A 23,972-nucleotide genomic window follows, 5' to 3' on the forward strand; every position below is an offset into this window, starting at 1 on the left:
TAGACGACCGTAGCGACACCAATCTATTAAGGTTCCTCGACGTCTATGTTTGGCATGATCTACCATTTTATACTAATGTCATATAAACAATATTTAGAGATACATCCGGTTTTCACCGAGCTACGAACAAATTTTAACCAGTTAACTTCAAAATCATTTTTTTTTCATCATCATATGTAGATTTTGGTATTCGTAAATTTATCTACTTTAGAAAGTTCAAAGAATGTTTTTTTATTCGTACATCGAAAATCAATCACGACCATAATTATTACTGATTTTTCACGATTATTATTTAAAAAGCTCCAATTATTATTTTGCAGATTACTAATTATTGCTAAATTAATTAATATTTTATATATTCGTTTAGTGCATATGAAAATTATATCGCTTTTTAATGACTTGTGAAGAAATAAAATATAAAAAACAATGTTTTCTATCTTTAATATTTTGAATTATTATATGCAAATTTTATATATTAATAGTCCATTAAAATACTAAATTAGTCATAACTCAATAATATAATTTTGAAGATTTTGATTATATACACAGAGAAATATATTAAAGTAAATTTTAGTGTATGCCCTCAGCTGCACTATTATCTTCTTTTCATTTTCAAGATAAACGAGTTCATTTCAGGTACATTTTAATGGTCCCATAATAATTTTGTCTAAATTCAATCATTTTTCCTGGAAATAAAAAAATATGGTGGTTCAACCAAGGGTACAAAGTAAAATTTACTTTAATATTTTCTTCTTGTAAAGAGAATATTATAAAAGCGTTTTTTTTTATTTTCAAAAGATTTAATTATTTATGTAAAAATCTTGTAATTAAAAGAATACGAACAACAATACTTACAACTGTACTAGACATATTAAAAAATTAAGTTTTACTTTTCAAATTTAATAAATATTTTTAAATATCCAACTAGTCATGAAATTGATAAACTTAAGAGGGTGTAGTTTATGATGTCTTAAAGAAGTACTCTTGCTTCATCTCTAACCTTAATGCCTTATAAAGTATATTAGACGAACATTTTGTAAAATAAAATATTAACTTTGTTTAAATAGTTTACGTAAGAAACAACACTCGTAGAATTAAAATTAATATAATATTTAAAACTACAGTAGCGCCAGAGCGACGGTGGTGGCAATTACTGGAAACTAATATAATAGAGTTTGCCATCTTTAAAAACTTAGTTGTTCGTGACCGAAGTGGTATTAAAAATAACCTCGTTGTTAGCGGTTCTAAAGACCTTCACTCAACCTCGTGTTCCCGGCACTGTATGGTCTTGTGCACTTTTCTAACTTTACTTCAGTTTCTTTTTGAGTTCATTATGTCTGGAAAAAACGAGCGTACCTTTATCATGATTAAGCCTGATGGAGTCCAGCGTGGTCTCGTGGGGAAAATAGTTCAAAGGTTCGAAGAAAAAGGCTTCAAACTCGTTGCCATGAAAATGGTTTGGGTACGTAACCTTTTTAAAGCTTATGTTTCATTAATATCTATAGCTGTCTGACCTCTAATTATTGACTCACGTTTTTAATTTGTATCTATCAAAGTCCATTATCAAATTATGGAAAAAATAATTTAACCTTTTTAGATAATAAACAATTTTCCTCGCATAAAACTTTGGATATATAATCAATCATGTGTTTGAAAAAGAAGCTCCAGTATGGTTGCAAGCTGAATCTATAACTGCATTATCTGTGCTAATCTTAAGACAATTTTAGATTTATGTAATACACTAAGGGAACAAGATTAAATATAACCTAATATTGATTTTATTTTTTAAAGCTATATCACTTTAAATATTAAATTAATTTGTATTAAATATTTAGCAATTATTTATACTAATTACATATATTCTTTATCATAGGCTGAGGAAGATCTCCTCAAAAAACACTATGCTGACCTTTCTTCCAAACCTTTCTTCCCTGGTCTTGTCAAGTACATGAGCTCAGGCCCAGTAGTGCCAATGGTAATTGTTTCTTAACATATCTTATTCATATTGATAAATTTTTTACTAAAATGATATGTAGCTAATGCAGCTTATATTTCAATATTTATAATTTTCAAGGTTTGGGAAGGCTTGAATGCTGTTAAGACTGGGCGTTTCATGCTTGGTGAAACTAATCCTAAAGATTCTGCACCGGGAACCATACGTGGTGATTACTGTATTGAGGTTGGACGTAATATCATCCATGGTTCTGATTCCGTAGAATCAGCTACTAAAGAAATCAATCTTTGGTTCCCTGATAAGAAAAAAGATGTTGTAGACTGGGCATCTTGGGCTGAGAAATGGATCTATGAATAGATCATCCTAAGCTTAATCATTCCAGGGCGAAAATCTAGAAAATTATATTAAATTCCATGGCTAGATATTGCCAAGCACTGTAATCATCCAATAATTGTACATAAAAACTGTATAATAACTGCCAGCAGTGTAATAAACCAGCTTATTTTAATAACATAAAAACTGGAAATTTTAATCATACAAAACAATGCAGATACAACTAATGCATCAAACAGAAAATAAAGTATATTTCTGAAAAGAAATTCATACATAACACATATACTGACATAAAAAATTTAATTAACTTTGTGGCAAAAGTTATCCAATAGTCTAATCTTTTAATCTACATTATATTACAGTAAATTTCACATTAATTATTAAGTAAATATAATACTCCAGAAATATTAAATTGAACGTATGTACACCAAAATTATTTTCAAAGTCTTTAAATATGTGTCTACTGCATAATGCAAGTATACAAATGTAACTAAAGAAAACAGTTGTTTTTATAAGAATAAGTATATATTTAGAAGTTTGGGGGATAATGGAACCCTTTGCAGACAAAATTGAAATATAATTTCAATCGTTTAAATAAGCTGCATCCCATAATATTACTCTTAAAAAATAGTTTTATATTCACATGGGAATGCAAATGGCACTTATAATGATGTTTTAGTAATTACGAGTTCGAGTGTTTAAATTGTAGAGTACTCTTAAACTTTGTGCAAGTGCGTTTGCTGAAAATTCTTCGACGAAGAAAGTAACAGCCGCAATTGAAGGTCCGATATTCTAATTGTATTCTTTTTGTAGCATGTAAATAATCATATTTACATATAGAAGAAAATAGGAACGAAGTTATCACAAAAGATGTTTTCGTTTGGTCTCTTAATTTTCAGATTGTCCAAGAAATTCTTTACATGCTGGGCAGTAATGCTTTTTCACCAAACAAGTGTCCATACAATAAGGACATGGGATACAGCACCAAAATCTGCAATGAAAAAATTATCAATCAGAACAGAAAAATAACGAATTCTTATCTTTGCTTAATCATTTATCTTACAGAAATTGCCCTACTGTGTATGCTTTCTTAAATAATTAATAATATTGATTCTCTCTCGAGCCAAAAACAATAAAATTTTCATAAAAAGAAATTTTAAAGTTACCCTAGTAAACAAAGGCCTAGTGCGAAGAGATGAGTTTTCGTGTTGCAGTCGGATTCAACTCTGGTAGAAATTTCAGCTCTACAATATGGACACAGGAGTCTTTGAGGCTCGGAGCCAAAATTTGGCGCTTGTATAATGACAACATCTGTAAACACAGAAACATATGTTAATTAAATTTATAAAAAAATAAAAAATTACGCTAGCGTCAGAAAAAATTTTCATGACTCAGAATTCTCGTTAAATTGAAGAATGATAAATAATGCGTTATCATTGTATACACAAGTAAATATCAAGATCATGATATGCATTCAGTCAGGTACACTGCTGAATCTCTATATTATATTTTTTATAATTACAGTTTTTTTAAAGTATTTACTTGTTTGCTGTGGTACACCAGGATCATTGTAAGGCGGAGGAGGTGCAAAACCTGAATTTGGTGGATATCCTGGAGGTGGTGGATGTCCTGAAGATGGTACAAATCCTGGAGGTGGAGGTTGATAAGGCCCTTTACCGGGCTCCATTACGTTACTTTTCTGTTTTAACAAAAATTAAAAATATTATAAATACAAGGAAATCATTTATAAATCACTAATTATCCAGACACCCGGTAGGTGTTGACTTATGGCTACTTTCGTTATTGTGCTTATTTTTAATCGTTGAAAACAGTTAGGAGGATCAATTTTTTTCTTGAAAATGAACAACATTATTATAGGAAGGGTCTCATTTCTCAAGGTCAAATCGTTTAAGCTTTCAAAGTATATAATCATTTTTCAAATGTAATTCCATATATATATATATATATATATATATATATATATGATTAAATATTCTGGCAGCTTATCCTGAAAGCTTTTTAAAACACTTGATTAATGTACTATTTAATCCAGGCCTTTATGAGATTTAGAATTAAAAAGATAAGTTAGTGAACGAATTCTAAATACGCAGTGGTTCCACATACACAACATCTATCACATTTCAGCAAAGTTCACACTCAAACTCCAAACACGAGTATTCGTAAATTCTGATATTAAATCTCTCAGGAGAATATTATAAATGATCGGTATTATTTACACAATTTACTTACCACTGTGTTTTTAATTAAAAAATAATTAAATAAAAATGTATTTAGTAAAATATGCAACTGGAATGAAACAAAAATCTGTACAGTGTGCGGCTAGAAACATTACCACGATCTGAAAGCTGTCACTATACGAGCAGTGTTATATTGTAACGCTATAAGGCATTTTCAAACATGAGTCATAAATTTCTAGATAACTGTCGTCATAGGCGACACAAGTATGATAACAGCAAATGAGCTCTTATATTTGAACACCAAATGTGTTTCATGTGGGGGGGGGCCACAACTAACTACCGACTCACTCTAATCTCACCTTTCATACCTATAACGATTTTGGAAACCTATCAACGACCCGAATTGAAAGAAAATCGATAAGCGATAAATAAGTAGTATGTCAGCGAAAAACGCGAGCTACTAAAAAACAAATTGCTTTTGCAAAATTCAATCATTCGTGTGCTTATTCTTTTATTTATATTAAAGAGGTTCAATAAGCTTTACATAACACAATAAATAATATCCTTACTGCAGGTACTTGAAAAATATTAACATACACGAATATTATTATTTTGTGTTTAACTTTAGGAAAAATCTCCAAATGATTCACCGTCCAAGAATAGAGGAAATTAATTATAAAAGTAGTTAATTTTTTAGGCTCTATTGAATAAAATTGTATGGCATCAAATGTGCTGACGTATGTGACTTGCTCTACTTCTGGACGGTGATTCATTTGGAAATTTTTCCTGAAGCTATTTACGATATTTATATTAATGTATGTTTTTTTTAGTAGTAATTGAAAATTAATTTCTAGGTATAGAAATTATTAAACCTCTCTCCTTAAATTACAATATTTGAGAACTTTAGAAACGGGAGATAAATAAGAGTTTGTAATTCTCACAAATACATTATGCTTTCAAATATATAACATTAAAAACAGAAAAAAATTAATTAATATAGATATTTTTATTCGGTACAGGTATTTTATGAATTAGTAATTACAATTTTTTTCTTTAAGAACTTTATGCAACTCCATTTAATACATTTAATTTGTAGTAAACTCAAAGTAAATTATATTAATTTACTCATGATTATACTTGAGCAAAAAAAATCTAGCAAAAGTATAGTTCATTCATGTGAATCTCTTATGTAATTTGCAAACACCTCACACCGTTATTGTATGAGTCATCAGAATTTGTTGTTTTGTCTCTATTGTTCCATTACACATTGTTTCCTTTATAAAAAAATAGTTAAAACAATAAAAATTGAATTCTTATCGTTACCTACATTATTCTTTTTTACAATTTTTAATTCAGAAAGTTAATATTTCTTGCATGATCTTTACGAATAGTCATTTTAATTAAAAATATTCTACAAGTACATCAAAGCAATTACTAAGTTTATAAATTTAAAAAAAAACTTCACTTATAAAATTGAATTCAATAGCTTAATAGTAGATACTAGATTTCATCTTCTTTTACCTTCTAACAGATTTTGAACACTTGATCATTAATTATTCCAACATACTCATGACCGAATTTTGTTTGTTTTAAATTTCAAATATATCCGAATAAAATGCCTGTATCATAAAGGAAATTCTGTACAGTTACATAAAGCGACATACGAACATGTGAGCATTTGAAAATAAATTACATAACTCATAGGTTTGCTAGTAAAACAAGTAGACAAAGAAAAAATATAATTTTGCTAAAATCTGTAAAACTATACCGACAGTAGACTACAAGAATTGTCACCTTATTTTACGTTTCTTATGTAAGGATGTTATACGCTATTATACAAAATATGGAAACTTCTTTTGTGATAGGTAAAAGGATGTAATTAGCTACATACTGATCAAATATTGAGTTTTAGTTTTTTCTATACAAAAAAACTAATCACTCTTTTATACTGGTAAAAAAGTATAAAAAATAAAAGAACTAGTCTATATATAGAATAATGAGACTCAAAAATAATGTCCAATAATTACTCGTATTCGGTATTACGTTTGTAATTTATAATTTTATCCTACTCCTAGTATGTCCGTTAAACGTGATTAATAATGAAGCATAGACTTCATCGTAAAGAGTATTTTATAATGGGGAATAACATAAAAATGCTGAAAAGATTTAAAACCACAGATTTGCCATTTAATTTACAAACGCTTTTATTTAAACTGAGTCAAAAATTACAGTCAAAAGAATTTTCCATGCTTTAAAACGCATTAAAAAAAGATTTATTTCTCGAGTTTCAGAGGTGTGCTTTACTCTAACAATCAGCTAATACATTTCTCTTTTGCTATTGGATTACGGTAGAAAGCATCGTGTTGCTGAATGAATACATGTGGTGCTTGGTTACTTGCTGTGAAAATATGTTGTAATGTATACTCTGAATAATAAAGTCAGACGCCTATTCTGGGTGTAATAATAATAATTGATTATTAATTATATTATACTAAGTTATGCATAATTAATTAATCGCTTATTTAATAATATAATAAAATACTATTACTAATAAAATTTACTAATTCCTATAGTGTTCAAAACATATGCAAGATGTGTGATAAAGGTTAGTTCTCTAAATATCGTAAAAACTAAATGTTTCAGGAAAGAAATCTGTAGGACTATTAAAAAAAAAGTATAAATATTTTCATATTGCGTTTCCAGTTTAACGTTGAAGTAGATATTTAAACGATATATATTCGTCACTATGAGTTTTTTTTAGTGGAATCACTTATTGTTTAATGTAAATTTTTATAACTTATCACAAAAGCCTTTTAAAATATTATTTTTATTTTTTCATTTCATCCAGTCGTTTATGAAATATTTCAATTTTTAAATATACATTAGGTGAACGAATATCCATGTGTACACGTATAGTGAGCACGTACATACTCTACTTCAAACAAACTCACTTAAATATACAATATCAAATCGAAATATCTCGTAAACGACTGGATAAAATAAAAAAAATGATATCTAGGTTCTAAACAAATGTTAAGATAAATTACAAGAGTATGAAATAAAAAATGAGATTTTGTATGATAAAACTCAAAAAAGCTTATACATGCTCTTAAAATTTCACATAAGATTAAACTGAAAACTATCTGGTATATTTGGAAAGGTACTTTTTAAGGATCCTACAAATTTTTGTTTAAGTTACATAGTTTTAAAAAATTTAAGAAGCCCCTACTTTTTTATGTGTACACCCTATATACAACACACCTGTAAGTAGTTAGGTAATTTTCATTATCCAATTCACTAATAATTTTTGTAATTCTCTTATAATCCATTACCACACAGATACTATGTGAAATTAAATATATATACCAATAATATCAATATAATACCACACTAATGTAGGTCAAATACTAATTTGTTTCTGTTGAAGGAAATGAATCGTTCATGGGATAACAAATGATAAGATAAGGTTATTTAAAGAATAGTAACACTCGTTTTGAGAAAGTTATATTCCAAAAAAAACATTGTCATGTTTAAAAAATACTGATATTTTTAAGAAAGGAGATTCTAGATTTAAGATAATAAAGATATTAAAATTTAATATAATTCCGGTTAAAAACTAAAATATATTCATAAAATGAATCATGACAGAATTATTTTTGCGCAACAGAGGAGTAAATTTACTTTGTTAAAAGAGTACATTGAAAAGAAAAGACTAATTGCTTCTTATAAAAAAACTGAAAGTCGTTAGTATTTGTCGGACTGTAACATTTATTTCTCTTTTTTAGACACAGTATAGATTTAAAAGTCTCAATCATGTCTTAACTTTTATTGTGTATTGGTTTCTTTTTACATAATTAAGGTAAATGATCCAATTAACACGAATTCAAGGTGTTAGTCAAAGTTTCATCATGGAAATATTCTAGAAAATTAAAATTTGAAATGGATAGGTATTGAAAACACGAAGAGAGATTGTATAGTTAACTAATAGCAATCTATTATTTTTTTAACTTTTTATCAGAATATGTTCTAAACAATCTAGCATATCACGACGACTCGTGCGAAGGTTGTCTAAGACATTCTGTCAGAACTAAAATACAAAACAAACAAAGCTTATTTACCTAATAATACTTTCCTTAAAATTGATATCTATGCATGATATAAAAAGTATGATGTAGTAAATATTTAAACCATAGAAAATTAGAAATATAACCAATGATTACATTTTTTGCATTTTTTAATATTTATAAATCACTTCATTTTTCAATTTTGTTAGCTAATACGATGGCAGGAATTATAAGAGCAAGGGAAGGCAGAAGCCTTCATTCTCATTTTTTCCTTTGTTAAGAAAATACGATTGTCAATATTTTTTTACTGGTAATAATCTAAACAGTTATAGGATGATTAAAATATTGAGTACTGCATCACATGCCTTTTGTAGTCAACGCAAAAAGAATAATTAACCTTATATTAGAAAATTGTTATCTATATATATATAGAAAATAGAATTTATTCTCAACTTCCTGAAATTATAATTAATAATTATTTCAATTCTCCAAAATTTTACGCAGTTCAAATATAGATCAGAGACCATGCAGCTGTCTAAGCATTAACTCAGTAAGAACATGGACACGAAAACTCATATATCCACGTAATTCTAATAGGTTTAATTTTTGCCTAGACCTTTTTGAAATTTTTTTCTTAGTTTTAAAAAGGTATTATAAAAAAATGTAGCATTCTTTATAGTTACAGAGAAAAATGCATTTTCACGGCCACACTTTAGGTGAAGCCAACATTTCTGTACATACGTGCCTGCAGGTAATATTGTTATTTTTGCTACTTTATTACTTAGCGCTGGGCGATACCGAGCCTCCTGATATACATGGTGTCTCTTGTAACTATGACAGACTATATACCTCCTAAACAGTTGAACATTGATAAAATTGTTACAATCTTTAATATAATTGCATAATATTAAATACAGCATAATATGCAATTTATTTTATCTACTTTCGTAAAACGCGACAAAAGTCTGGCGCCACTGAGTGGCGCCTGGCAGTCTAAAGGTTAAATGGATTAAGCTATTACATAGTGTTTTGGAAAGCGTTTGAAATCAGGTAAAAGAATACGCAATACAAAAATATAAGGTTGCAGTTTTCCAGCACAAGTGTGCACTAAACTGCATATAATTAACTTCATGGTACATGCAATGCCATTGAACCAACTAGTCATTTTTTAATTCATTTTAAATTTTCTATGAGTTATAGCCAGCCTCAGTTACGTGAGAAATCCCTGTATTATAAATATCTAAATAAGAATATATAATCTACAAAATTCCATAAAATTTTCAATAAAGCATGTAGTGAGCATTTTATTATAAAAGTCATGCCATTAATTATAATAAATATATTATTAAAATTGTATTACACACAATTGTAGGAAACGATTCACCAAAATGCAACAAGGAGAACTAGTTTAGCAAACATGAAAACGAACACGTGAAAATGAGTGATGATAAATTAATAGAGTAAGAGACTAATTTGCATCATAGAAATAGATTGTACGCGACTATTTTAAGGATGAATGATAGTTGATTTAAAAAGGAAACCAAAAGTTTTAATCATCTCTACCTTTAGCAAATTATTACTATAAGCCAAAAATTTTCCAGCTGGCGTAGACAGTTGGGTATACAGGAAAACTTAGACCGAGCGGTGACTTTACAGGTATAACACGATCACAGAACACAATACACTCTTAGTTCCGTTTCCCAGTAGTAGACGCTACGAATGATCGCAACCAAAGAATCGCAACGAACACGAAGCAGACGCCCTGCTACGTTCCCCCGGTTCCCCCACGTTACCCACGACCCTCATGCTACAATACCAGATTGCAAACGTGCAGACCCCTCACCATGACACCTAAGTCCATGCAACCTTATGAGCTTAGAAGACGTAGTGGGAGGTCAGAGCGTTTGCAATCTAACATCACATACCCCATGTGGTCAGTGGTGGCACTTGGTTTAGATGGGCTTAGCCAAATACGACGGTACACACGCACCAAGAAAAGTCAGGGTGGGGAATTAAGTAGTGGGGGAACCACTAACACAATGACAATGCGGATCCACTGCAGACAAAGGCAGATACGAAGTCAACGAAATAAGTGTATACAGGGTGACACAAAATTATAAATAAAAAACTAATTGATAAATATTTAAAAAGTGTTTTTGATCTCTTGGATTTGCAAATATTTGTTTGACCGTGAAAAACATATTGAAAAACATATTTCAGCGCAATGTTTAAATGTAAGATATACGTAGTATTTTTGGAAAGCTTTTGAAATAATTCTTTAAGATGTCGAAATGAAAAATGTAGATTTTTAATTTTAAAAATTCTAGATGACCTTTATACGTTCTTTTCACGCCTTCTAAGATCAAAACGATATAATCTTTTGATACATTTTTTTAAAATACGAAAAGTATTTATTAATTATTTTTTCTTTTAAAATGCTTAGATCTTGAGATTTTTTTGTGTATATATATTTTTTTGGCACAACTTGTCTATAAAAATATACTAGGTGTCCAAATCCATTCGTCCATACATTTATTTCAGAATCAAATATTTACGAATAATTTGTCTCACATGAAGCTTTTTAACTCAAAGGGGGAAGAGAGAAGGCACTCGTGATTAGATAACAAATCTGTATGCAAATACAGTTATTTAAATCTTTTTTTTTAAATTAACTTGATTGATTAAACTATTTATTAAACTTCTACGAATTAATGTAACTTTATAAAAAATTAAATATACTAAAATTTTGTAGTTTACTTCAAGATAATAAATTTAATAACAAACTATATATTCACATAAATATCCGCACAGTCCTTATCAAAGAAATTATTTATACCAGATGCGTCTCTTAAAAAAACTTCAGTAAAACTAATTAAATCATAGCAATCAACGATTTTTTGGTACGTGTCATTGAGACATTACTTTGGTTTCTAATATAATTAGGCTTGTGTGTGTACGTGAGTATGTGCGCGCGCCCGCGTATATTGGTGTGTGTACGTATATGTCATCGCGTCCTCTTTTAAGTGAATTCTAAAAAAACCGCTTGTGTGTTTTAAATTACAATGTTTCTGTAGTTAAACTATTTTTAAAAATATTATACTCTATTATATATAATTTAGTCCATCCAGGGTTATGAATGGAAACCTTAAATACATATACATAGATATTTTATTTCTTAGTATGTTAGAGATAAAATATCTATACGTACTAACAATTTTCTACAATATAGCGATACGACAAATACATTTGCACAGAGGCACCTTTAGCTCAAATTAATACATTCGCGTCGCAATATTTAAAGAAAAGAAAATTATTTTATTACTTATAGCAATAATAAATCTACTAAATCAGCGGTAATTGCAATTTAAATAATTTTGTTTGAAAAACTGAATGCTGCATTAATTTTTTGCATACACAAGTGTGTAAAGCGTTATCTTCAAAGTGATATTAACAACTCTGGAAATTAATCAAACAAATGTTTAAGTACATAGGTCGACAAGTAATACCAAAGTTAAGTGAAAACACTGAAATTTAATCGCATATGTTGCATCGATACGATCTACATTATAAATTTAGTGTCCGCGACTAGTACCTACTATCTGGAAAACTTAAGAAAAAAGATTCTAAGGAGAAAATTTGAATATGATTTTCAAGCTTAATAATCCATTTAAAAAATGTTAAAGATTAAAACTGTTTAAATGTAAGACTTCAGTTAGTCAACAAATTTTCTAGCAATGTTTAACCACTATCAAGGAAAAAGTTTTAGTCCAAAATAACTTAGGTATATCCTCAAAGAAAAGCATACACCAGAGTGAGTCATCGGCGAAGATAAGTACCAAGCAGTAAAATACTTTTAAAGTCACAGTGGGCAGTGGCACTTCGTGAAGGTTATTGAAATCCATATGTTTGCTCTAGTATACAGGGTGATCTATATAACTCTTGATCAGTAAAAATAATAGAAAAATATATTTTGACGAAAAAGAATGTTCACACAATGGTTACATAGTTTGCATGGATGCATTACTTTTTGCAAACAATTTTTTCATAGTTAAAGGCGTTTTAGACATTATAAGGTCACCTTAGAAAATTAATTACAATTAAATAGATACCTATAGAAATTTCATTACATATTTTTATAGCTACTTTCGAGAACCTATAAAAATTCTGTTTTAATTTATTATTTATCTCGTTGTTGATTGGATATATCAGATTTGAAATTACAACGAAGTTAGTGACTCTGTATAAGTTTTCGTAGGACTCATAAACACTATGTTAGGCAAACCTACAAATTAACATACAGTTTTTTCACTTTTGCGAGATAAGGTAAAAGGAAGGCCCACACATGAAAATTTGCATAATACGCACACATTTATGTTATTTCTTATAATATTAATCTATGAGTAAGCAACGAATTTATTAAAACGAATTGTAATAAGCTTTTAATTGTTAATGATTTAAATATCATTTATTTATACATTGAATATGTTGGACCATTCAGTTTTTTAATAATAACAGATATAATATAGTAATAAATTTGAAATATAAAAATAGTGGATCATTTAAACAATTTTTATATCTTTAATACCTTTCTTGATAACATCAATTAAACTAATATTATACAACGTTTCGTATAATTGTTTATATATTGAAATAAAACGTTTATATAGAAATTTAATATTTGACTAGGCTTAATATTTTTTATTGATATACGCGGAATACAAGTTTTTAAAGACGCATACACACAGTTTTTGAGTTTATTGACAACATGAAACATAGGGGAAACGTGTTTCTGAAATATCAGGTCTACAACAAAAATTGATATCTATTATATTTTCAGAGACATCACACAAACATTCTCTTATGTCTAGCTCTGGTGTGTCTCAAGTGCATCACTATGTATAAGAGATATCATTTTTTTTTATGAGTAGCATCAAAAAGTTTCCCAAGAAAAACTGATTATCTCCAAGAGTTAGATAAACACTTTCTTATGCATCTTTGGGGTATTTTCTACTGTCTTCTGATGAGTGAATACCGAGTATATGAGAAGTCCGTACTCATCTAAAAACTGTTAATAAAAATAAGATAATTGTAAGAAGAAAGAGCTTGCAAAAACATGTATCTAGCTCTCACTTAAAAATTTTTTAGGAATTAAATGATAAACTGATAATGTGAGTGTAATGTATAAAATCACCTTATTATAATATATAATCCAAAGAAAAATTCCTGTGAGTAAATAAAGCCTTTTTATAGCATATAATATATTTTGTACAGTAGAACGAATTGTGTGTATTTAAAATTAAATTTTATCTCGCTTTCGGCTAGATTTATTCATAACAATGCGTCAAAAATTATTGTTTTATTCTTATACATATATCATATTCTATCGTATTGATATTATTAGAGTAAAATAATGACTCTTGACAAGTTGTTATTTGTAAATCCAGTCTGTACTTCATACCTTTTGTAGACATTGTGCCATTATAAGTACATTTTTTATACATAAATGTGCAAAAAATCCCTTAATTCGTGGCATCATAATGGCTATATAGTAAATGAATAATCTGGTAATGCTGTCCTACCAAGAAAATCCATTAACCAATAGCATAATATTGAATTAAAAATGTTTTAAAAACTAATAACATTTTAAGCAACGCGTATAGCTTTAATTACTTTATACAATTCTTTTTACGATTTTCCATCTCTAATATTATGATATATATATAAACTTGAGGGTTCAGTAAATTATTTGATAACTATGAAGATAGCAATTTTTTAGATAAAAACTGAGAAATCTAAAATTATGCTTGCCTATATTACGACACTCTCATTTAGCGTTTATCAATCCAAAGTTATAAAATCTTACATAAAATGTGCCATAGATGTACGCTTAACATCTTCGAAGAATAAATTCTTTAAAATAACATTTTATAGTCAGCAACTATATATGAAGCAGTAATAACTCGGAGATTTATAAATTTTGTATTTATGAAAAAGACTTATTAGATTATTTTATAACTACACATGTTAATTTTAAATATAAATCCTGGCAATCAATTAAGAGAACACTAAACTTTTAAAAGTAATTGCTGCAAGGATATCTAGTATTATAATAGTATGTATACGAGAACCATTGACGCATGCGTCAGATTATGTTTGTTGCGTTATATCTTGAAGGAGAGACTGCGGAAGGTTCGTGTTAAATCAGTAATCGTCATTGCCTTAATGATAACAAAACGTGTTGTGCCTCTCACAAAGTTATTCTGTGAATTGAAAATTATTTATTATGTCAATAGTTAATGGAATTTTAACTAACGAGGTGAGCCAAAGCTCCATTGGAGAAAAATGCTTTTTACTATTTTTATTTAAAAATATTATTACTTTCATTATCAATATATAGTCAATTTTTTACATAATCATATTATCTCGGCTCATAAGAGCAAAAACTTATAGTATAATATTTTTATGTATTTATTTGTAACTAATTATAATAATACAAATGTAAGTAATAATAAATTGTAAGAATGAACGTAAATGCTAAATACTAGTAATACTTTCATGAGCCTACTTTTCATTTGATGATTTTTCTTTGTGAAAATTAAACATACTAATAACAATTTCTAAGATGCATAAAATAAAAAAATTAACTATCAACTAGTAAAAGTATATTTGGTGATGCTACTAGAAATTATTGTTTATTTTCATGTTTGTCAGAAAATGATTTTGATATATATTCTTAAAAATAAACACAGAACTTCACACAGTTATTTTCCTGAAAATATTTAAACTTAAGTCGCACACAATTGGACTTTAATCGTGTAAAGATTTTAATTACTGGTATATAAGTAGTAGACTACTAGGGATAGATTTAAAGTAACATAGAAAATTGCGTATTACCACCATAAGTGGAATCTATTTGTTGATATACAGGTCACAACTGAAGAATGGAAATACAAACGGGAGAAAGTTTTAAACGTACATATTATATAGTGAAATAATAAAATAATTAAATGCCTAAAAAGTTATGAGGCCCCATTCCCAAGAAGCTATACAAAGTATAATTGTATGTATTTTAAATCGTTTACTGTGACATTTAGCATAACATTTATTAATTTTCTTAAGTAAATACTCATTTTAAGAAAAATAGATACTCCATTTTTCGTATTTCCATTCTTTAGTTAAAGAAACTTTATGTTCTAAAAGAGATGTACGTGTGTTTATTTTGTTAATTTATCACATAATAAATCCTAACTTTAACAAATCTAAGTCGTTGTTTTCCTTGATTAGACTATCTGATTCATTCTAATTATTTCTGATTGATTTTTGTCAAAATTTTGATAGTTTATTATTAAAATTCTATAGGAATTAATTTAAACTAACAAGAATTAAACGGATAATTTACTCAAAATTTTATAAGAATATTGTAAATAGAATTTTTAGCTTTTTAGTAATCGAAGCATTTAATGAGATACAAATTAAGGAATTAGTTATTAATTTAACCAAACTAAATGTGACACTTTGTTCTACTTTCGAGTAAATATGCCAGTTGAATATAAATTCATATATTTATAAGAAAAGTTAACTACAACAAACTTATGCATATTAAATTACATAAAAAAATATTATTAAAATATTTGTAACAATTAATAGTTGTGAATAGTAAAGAATTTTATCACTTTTTTTTATATTTTTGCCAAACAAAATTGATGTCATAAAACCCTTTTCAATCGAATATTAAGAATACAATATTCTTAATCAGACTTTTATCATTCGTTTGGCTTTATCTTCTAGCAAGAAACACAATTGACGAGACATTTTAAATTTCGAGGTCAGGTGCAACAGGTGAAAAACTAAAAAGAGCTGCAAATTTAAATAAATATAAACATTTATTATTCCATTTAAAGAATGATTCGTTTTTATTTTTCAGAAAATGACAAAAGCCAATTTAGATAAAAGAAAAGAAACATTCCATTATTCGGATAAATTCCGAGACAAAAGGTACGCTTCTCCTATTAAAATTATAAATTAAATGTTCTTAATTGATAATTGTGAAATTGAATTGATTGATATCATGCAATTCTTATTTACTGAAACTACTTTTTTTAAATTCTATTAATAATTAATTCTGATTATCACACACACACAGACATAGTATCAGTATATAATTATTTATTGAAATCAACAAGTGTTTTAATTTTGTTAACGTGAATATTAATATACAAAATATTTATACTTAATCGTCCTATCGTGGCAGTATAGAAGTAACAATAGATTTATCTTTGTTAATATAAAAAATATTAGTGCTCCTTATAAACTTTTAGATACTTCTTATAATTACATTCTGTAAAATCCTAACAAAGAACTGACGTTTGTTATCATTTCGAAAATGAGTACCTTTACGTCCATATTCAAATGTGACTTCATGGTATGTATACTTTGTATAATATAAGAAAATTAGTCTTCACGATAATATAATTTTTTGTATACCTGCTATTTAGATACTTTACGATCTTTTGATTTTTTAATGACATATAGTAATGTACTATTAATCAAATGTAAACTGTTAAAAATCATAAATTTACATTCTGCTCTTAATTATTTTTAATAGTATATTGATTATACAAAATCCTATCAATAGTAAGAGATCTCTTATTTATACTTAATTTAGTTTTACTTTTACAGAAAATCAAAAGATGGATGTTTACCTAGTAAAGAGTTTGTTACAAGAAACTCATTGCTTACGGATCTTTTTGAGACTAATGAACACATTCGTACAATCTATAATATATTTATTGTTATTTTAATTATATTATTTATAAATACCATTGCGTACGATATTCTTGAAACCAACTCGTAAGTATTTTAACATTAATTTTACCGTTAAAGAAAAAATATTTTTCTATTTTAACAGTAGGCAAAAAATAAACCATTATTTCTTTTTAATCATCCGAGTATTTATTTTTTTATATAATTAATAAAGACTCGTCGAAATTGTACTCTCTTTAATAAAACAGAAACTGAAAAAAGGTTATTGAACAGTTACTGCAACATAATTATTAATTGCCCATTTCGAAGTATTGATATTAGATTTTGACAGAAAGTGTACCTTTCAATTATATATGTAAAGGTTTTGTCCGTAATTAAAGTCAATTTATTAATATAATTAATTATTTCAGAGCCAGTTTTGGTTGTTCCACCATACAAAAAGCGTTTGGAAAATTTTCGTCTGTGATTTATATTTGGGTGATAATGCAAGCTTCAACAATTTCCACTTATGCTATGTTTGGTTTGTGGGGCAATCGTCGTCTTAATTTTTACCCAAAATGTAAGCAATTTTGCGTCATCTATATATTTATGCTTTACATTATATTTTAGTTTTATCTTCCATTTTTATAGCCCTTTTATTAAAGTTATGGGATTACGGATGGTTAACGTTATTAGTATGTTATCAAATAGGATTTATCATTTTTCCCGTTAAAGCTATTTTTGTCGAGGATCTTCCACAAGCTTCCAGTATAATAATACTCATGGAACAAGTATGTATAAATAAAAAAGAATGAATTATATTCCTTTCCAATATTTACTTTAACTATTGGATATCATTTGTTGTAATCTATTTATTAGGTACGATTGCTAATGAAGACTCACGCTTACGTGAGAAGTGCAGCACCAATATTCCTTGGATACAAGCCACACACAGAAAATAAAAAGCCAAAGGGTCCAAGTTTTTCACAATTTTGGTACTTTTTGTTTGCTCCAACGCTTATTTATAGGAATAATTATCCAAGGTAGATATTTGTACATTAATTCAATTTTTTGTAATATAAATTTAATTAAATTAGCTTCTACAATCAATTTACTCTATGACACTATACATAATGAAACCCATATCTCTTTCATAAATTGTAAATAATTAATTTTTTTCAGAACAAAGAAAATAAGATGGAAGATAGTAGCTTTTTGCTGTATAGAAGTAATTACAGTAGTATTTTACATAGCATTTACATTTGAACGATTTTTGGTACCAGTTTTTCAACACTTTGGTACAACACCTCAAAGTCCAAAAACTTTATTGTGCATGGTTCTAAGTACATTAGTACCTGGAATACTTGTGTTTTTGTGCGGTTTTTACTGCTTACTACACTCCTGGATGAATGCTTCTGCCGAGTTATTAAAATTCGCAGATAGATTGTTTTATAAAGTAAGAAGATATATAGCTCTAAATTTTGAACAAATTTTTATCTACTTAAGCCAATTTCCATTTTTTTGTACAATTTTTATTAAATATTTTAAAATCAAATAAAATATCTTTCAGGATTGGTGGAATGCTACTTCATATGGAATGTACTATAGAACTTGGAATGTCGTAGTCCATGATTGGCTTTATACTTATATCTATAAAGATATGTATGAAAGTGTAACAAATCATAACAAAATAGTATCCACCTGTGCTGTTTTCTTTGCTTCAGCGGTTTTTCATGAGTACATTTTAACAGTAGCTTTTCGATTCTTCTTTCCAGTGCTGCTAGTAATGTTTGGAGGTGCTGGTATGGTTTTTGTATTTTTATTCAAGAACGCTGGCAACCTCTTTATGTGGTTCACCCTTTTCCTAGGTTCAGGGATCTTGTTAAGTCTTTACTCTATGGAGTATTATGCCAGGATAAATTGTCCCCCTCACAAAGATAGTATAACAGATTTCTTTTTACCAAGAAGCCTGACTTGTTAAGAGCCAAAATTTGTTATTAGAAGCTCTTTTCACAAACCAAAAATTGCAAAACTTTTTTTCCTAAGAATAACAAATCAATTTTTTAAGGCTATCTGCATATTTGTTAATGTATATAATTTATGCGAAAAAAAAGCATCCTATTGTGGCACACAAATAAATTTATATTATATTTTATTTAAAGAGACCTTTTTCCTTTGTCATTTTGTTTCAATTCAATATAATACAATTGTTCAAAGAACACAGCTGTGATTCAATTAAGGATAGAAATATTTATAAAAACTCAAGCGTGCAATTTTTTTAAATTTCTTTCATAGAAGGAATTACTTCCAGATTTTTTATAACTTTTATTATTAATATTGTATATCTCAACCTGAGAAATTAAAGCTTTTTTCCAAATATTACAAAACAACTGACAAATTTTCTAACAGATTCATATGCACACTTTCCAAAATTGTATAAGCTTTAAACTTTTTTGAATGTGTCTCAAATATGAAAAACATTTAAATTTATTCTGGAAATCAGTAGTTGGCAGTTAATTGGACTTTCAAATAAAATAATTTAAAAGTTGTAAAACTTTTATTTCTTTTGAAGGAAATATAAAAGTAAAATGATACTTTTACTTTAAAAGTTTGCATCTTTTTTACTTCTTAAATTACTTCATGGTTTAATAGCTTAACTACCAAATACAGATTTTCGAAATAAATTTGTTTTCTTTATTAATTTTAAATAAAATGTCAATTTTTAATTTGATTAATAAATTAAAGCATGTGGAGAAAATGTTTTAATACTATAATTATTATACTGTGTTGGATGTCTCCTCTGTTTTACACCATACACAGTTCTAAAAAGTCTATAGGAGGCTCTTAAAATACCTCAGAACTAGAATGTGAAAATTCATTTATCTGTGTGTGTAACTTCAGAAGATATCAATTTATACATAGGTCTTATTTGAATGTAATTATAGACTAGAAACTTTGAAAAACTACTATGAAAAAATTCAGATATTTTGTAACAAAATAAAATTTTCTTACGTTTAATGTTTTTATGCTGATTGATATGTTAAATTGAGTATTTCATTCTGTATATTAAGTTAGCATTTAGTTGTGAATGTTAAATAAATAGTAAAAATTCATGCCTTTAAACATTTAAAAAAAACTAAAGAAACTCAAGTTTCCTTTATTCTTATATTCACACCACATGTTGTAGCTTTATTAAGTTTTAACCGCAATTGAATGTGAATAAAGTACAAATGGAAAAGCTCTCACTCACTTTTTGTGACATGTTAGTTTACAGTGTTAGGTTAGGAATGTAAGGAATGGTTTGGTTAGAAACCATAAGTGATACACGACATATAAACACAAACAATCCAACACGTGACACGGGCAACATACATATGTATGTATGTTAGATCCAAGTCATCCAAGCAGCGTTGAGGGTGAGATTCCAAGTCCGGCTTGAAGGCTAGCCGGGCTAATATGGTATACCTTCGGGCTAAAGTAGTATAGTTACCGTTACATGAGCTGTATGAGTTTAGCCCGGCTAGCCCCAAGCCGGACTTGGTGAATCTCACCCTAAATTACTCTAAAAGCTCAGCCATTTTGAATGTGTAAATGTATATAGCAAGTGACTGAGTATTGGGATCTGACATAGTTGAAGCGCTCCAAGCGGTAAAAAATGAAAGCAGAGGAAGCCCGGGTTTTACATTGATTCTTATGGATATTTTTCAATAAATTGCAATTTATTATTGAAAACCTTAAAACTTTTGAATTTGGGAGAAAAGTTTGTACAGATATTCTCCATCGAAATCATTATAACCCTCCTGTAATTTCAATAGACATTTAGACACTTAGGCACTTCTGCGCCATATTGAATTTTCTATATATCTATATATATTGACTCCGCCCACGTGTCAGATCCCAATTGAGGGTGAGGTTCACCAAGCCCGGCTTGAGGTTGAGGCACTTGAGGCTGCTTGAGGCCACTTGAAGCTAGCCGGGCTAAACTCATACATACAGCTCATATAACGGAAACTACATATACTACTTTAGCCCGAAAGTATACCATAGGTCTGTTCTCGTTGCCTACACTTTTTACACTTTGTGCACTTTTTAGGGTGTCAACTTATACAATGGACAAAGACAGAAATACGGAAAGTGTAGAAAGTGTTAAAAGTGTAGGCCAACGAAAACAGACCTCATATTAGCCCGGCTAAGCTAGCCCTCAAGGCCCTCAAGCCGGACTACCCTGAGGCCTGAGTGAGTATATAGCTCTACTGAGTCTACTGGATTGGACTTCTCCGATCGCACCTGACAGCCTGACCGGCAACCGCGTGAGTCGCATGAGCGTGCCGAATTGCTGCTACACTGTGGGAAATTGATTCGTCGACCTTTCGGTTAACTTCACTCCGTACTTTTCTGAATTATACCACAGTATAGAAAAAATCATTTAAGTTGGTATCTGTTGTAGAAAGTATAGAAATATGAAAATAATATATATATTTTCATACTCATGTACATATAGTCTACTCGACATTAGTTCATCAAAATAGTAAATGTCAAATAGGTAAAATTCATGAAATATGAAGTATCAGTTGTTTGTAGCACAACAGAAAGAATTATAATAAATAGTTATTTAACCAATATTTTCAAAAATTATGTATTTCTTTAAAGTATGAAAATATTCTGTTTGTCTACAAATAAATCCTTCATTTGTAAATAAGTGTATGCAAGTTATTTAATCAAAAGTTGGACCAGCTGAAGTAAAGGGACTAATGCATAGCAGAAAGAAGAATAGTTGTCAGATGAGTATTCCAAACCACAAAAGCAAAACTGATTGGGATATTTTTCTTGGTTAAAATGTTTGTAATCATTTTTGTTACAGGAATCATTCATCAAGACACATGGTATAATTGTTATTATTTATTGCACATCTCTAATAAAACAGTGATTTGTGAAGTGGACAAAAATTCTTGTATATTTAAAAGTTGAGTGAAATCCATCTATTGCAGTCGCAGCTACTCCGTAAAACTTGGATTTGAAGACTTAAGTAAATCTCACCTAAAAAAATATAATTATTAAAATTAAGAAATGTAAGTCTATCATAATAAGTTATTATTTGTTTACCGTCAAAAGTCTATAGCATGGCCATTATTTTCTAAGACTTTGTTTAGTCTATGCGGGACGGAATTTACCAAATTTTCACAAATTTCAGGTTCTCCTCTCAATTCTTCCCAAACTCTCAACACATGATTTCTCAGGGCTTCTTTAGTTCTTTCAGCCTCTGGTCTCCATCGTTTGGTTATGATGCCCCAGATATTCTCTATGACATTTAAGTCAGGTGATTTGGAAGGCCAATCAACCAGAGAAATTTGTGGATGCCGGTTAAACCAATCTCGTGTCTTGAACGAGGTGTGTACGCTGGAATTATCCTGCACATAGTGAATGGTAGGCATTTCCTCCTCAGGATAGATTGCTCTTACTGTCGGCAGCATGACATCTTCCAATACATTGATATATATATCCGAGTTCATCTTAGTTTCTATTTGATGAAGCTCTCCAATGCCATGCTTGGACATCCAGCCCCAGAATGCCAACGATATTCTACAACTCCTGTCTCGAGGAAGAACATATTTTTCGTTCAACCTTTCGTCATCTGGCCTCCACACGTGCATTCGGCCGTCTGCTGTTGACACAAATACCTTCTCATCTGTCCAGATCGTATTATCCCAGCAATCATCCTGTTGGCCTAAATATTCTAGAGCAAATCCTACACGTCTTTCTCTGTGCTCATTTGTGTATTTAATTTTTCTGCAAGGACGATGGCAATGGACACCTTCTCTATGCAGAATATTACGCACTGTTTTAGGTGTAATATTTAAATTTATCTCACTTAGAACTCTTGCAGATGCTTGGAAAGGATTGTTTTCCATTGAACTACGAATAATTCTGTTTTCTTCTGCAGTTGTTTTAGCAACTCCATGGTTTTCTTTTCTATGATCTGATAATCCTTCCAGGCCATTCTCTCTATACCGATCTATCCACTTACTCACTGTCTGCCTATGCAAATTTAACTTTCTTGCAATTTCAATATTGCTATAATTTTCTCTCTTCAATGCAATAATTTGCCCTCTTGTAATTAAATCTTTTTCCCTTTGATTCATTTTCACTTTTACTTAATTGTAACTTGCAGTCTTTATTTGTCTTTTGTTTTTTTCCCACTTAATTGTAACTTGCAGTCTTTTGTTTAAAACAAAAGACTGCAAGTTACAATTAAGTAAAAGTGAAAATGAATCAAAGGGAAAAAGATTTAATTACAAGAGGGCAAATTATTGCATTGAAGAGAGAAAATTATAGCAATATTGAAATTGCAAGAAAGTTAAATTTGCATAGGCAGACAGTGAGTAAGTGGATAGATCGGTATAGAGAGAATGGCCTGGAAGGATTATCAGATCATAGAAAAGAAAACCATGGAGTTGCTAAAACAACTGCAGAAGAAAACAGAATTATTCGTAGTTCAATGGAAAACAATCCTTTCCAAGCATCTGCAAGAGTTCTAAGTGAGATAAATTTAAATATTACACCTAAAACAGTGCGTAATATTCTGCATAGAGAAGGTGTCCATTGCCATCGTCCTTGCAGAAAAATTAAATACACAAATGAGCACAGAGAAAGACGTGTAGGATTTGCTCTAGAATATTTAGG

The 23,972-nt window shown here is 29.0% G+C and overlaps 3 protein-coding genes across 5 annotated transcripts; 2 read left to right on the top strand and 1 right to left on the bottom strand.

The window, feature by feature from the left end:
- Positions 1–1,217: 1,217 nt before the first annotated feature.
- awd (nucleoside diphosphate kinase) lies at positions 1,218–2,473 on the top strand. The gene is made up of 3 exons (XM_066739397.1): positions 1,218–1,462; positions 1,874–1,975; positions 2,075–2,473. Exons 1-3 carry the CDS (start codon positions 1,283–1,285, stop codon positions 2,309–2,311), a joined length of 519 nt encoding a protein of 172 aa, XP_066595494.1. The 5' UTR covers positions 1,218–1,282; the 3' UTR covers positions 2,312–2,473.
- Positions 2,474–2,570: 97 nt separating this feature from the next.
- On the bottom strand, positions 2,571–10,278 carry LOC136780851 (uncharacterized). Of its 2 annotated transcripts, none has more exons than XM_066739399.1 (4): positions 10,113–10,278; positions 3,830–3,986; positions 3,454–3,598; positions 2,571–3,278 (listed from the first exon to the last, which is right to left on the bottom strand). In XM_066739399.1, exons 2-4 carry the CDS (start codon positions 3,972–3,974, stop codon positions 3,176–3,178), a joined length of 393 nt encoding a protein of 130 aa, XP_066595496.1. In that variant the 5' UTR covers positions 3,975–3,986; positions 10,113–10,278; the 3' UTR covers positions 2,571–3,175. The 2 variants fall into 2 exon arrangements, with proteins under 2 accessions (XP_066595496.1, XP_066595497.1); XM_066739400.1 differs by lacking the exon at positions 10,113–10,278 and adding an exon at positions 4,538–4,674.
- Positions 10,279–14,770: 4,492 nt separating this feature from the next.
- LOC136780870 (sterol O-acyltransferase 1) lies at positions 14,771–20,284 on the top strand. Of its 2 annotated transcripts, XM_066739437.1 has the most exons (10): positions 14,771–14,865; positions 16,338–16,388; positions 16,474–16,544; positions 17,229–17,399; positions 17,723–17,871; positions 17,943–18,082; positions 18,171–18,334; positions 18,474–18,747; positions 18,862–19,093; positions 19,160–20,284. In XM_066739437.1, the coding sequence occupies exons 1-10, from the start codon at positions 14,833–14,835 to the stop codon at positions 19,270–19,272; spliced, it is 1,398 nt and encodes a 465-aa protein (XP_066595534.1). In that variant the 5' UTR covers positions 14,771–14,832; the 3' UTR covers positions 19,273–20,284. The 2 variants fall into 2 exon arrangements, with proteins under 2 accessions (XP_066595534.1, XP_066595533.1); XM_066739436.1 differs by having other exon boundaries at positions 14,773–14,865; positions 18,862–20,283.
- The last annotated feature ends 3,688 nt before the right edge of the window (positions 20,285–23,972 follow it).

This window comes from Prorops nasuta, unplaced genomic scaffold (assembly GCF_024137725.1).
Source record: "Prorops nasuta isolate Cenicafe-Biocafe unplaced genomic scaffold, Cenicafe_Pnas_1.2 PNAS00021, whole genome shotgun sequence".
Taxonomy (NCBI): domain Eukaryota; kingdom Metazoa; phylum Arthropoda; class Insecta; order Hymenoptera; family Bethylidae; genus Prorops; species Prorops nasuta.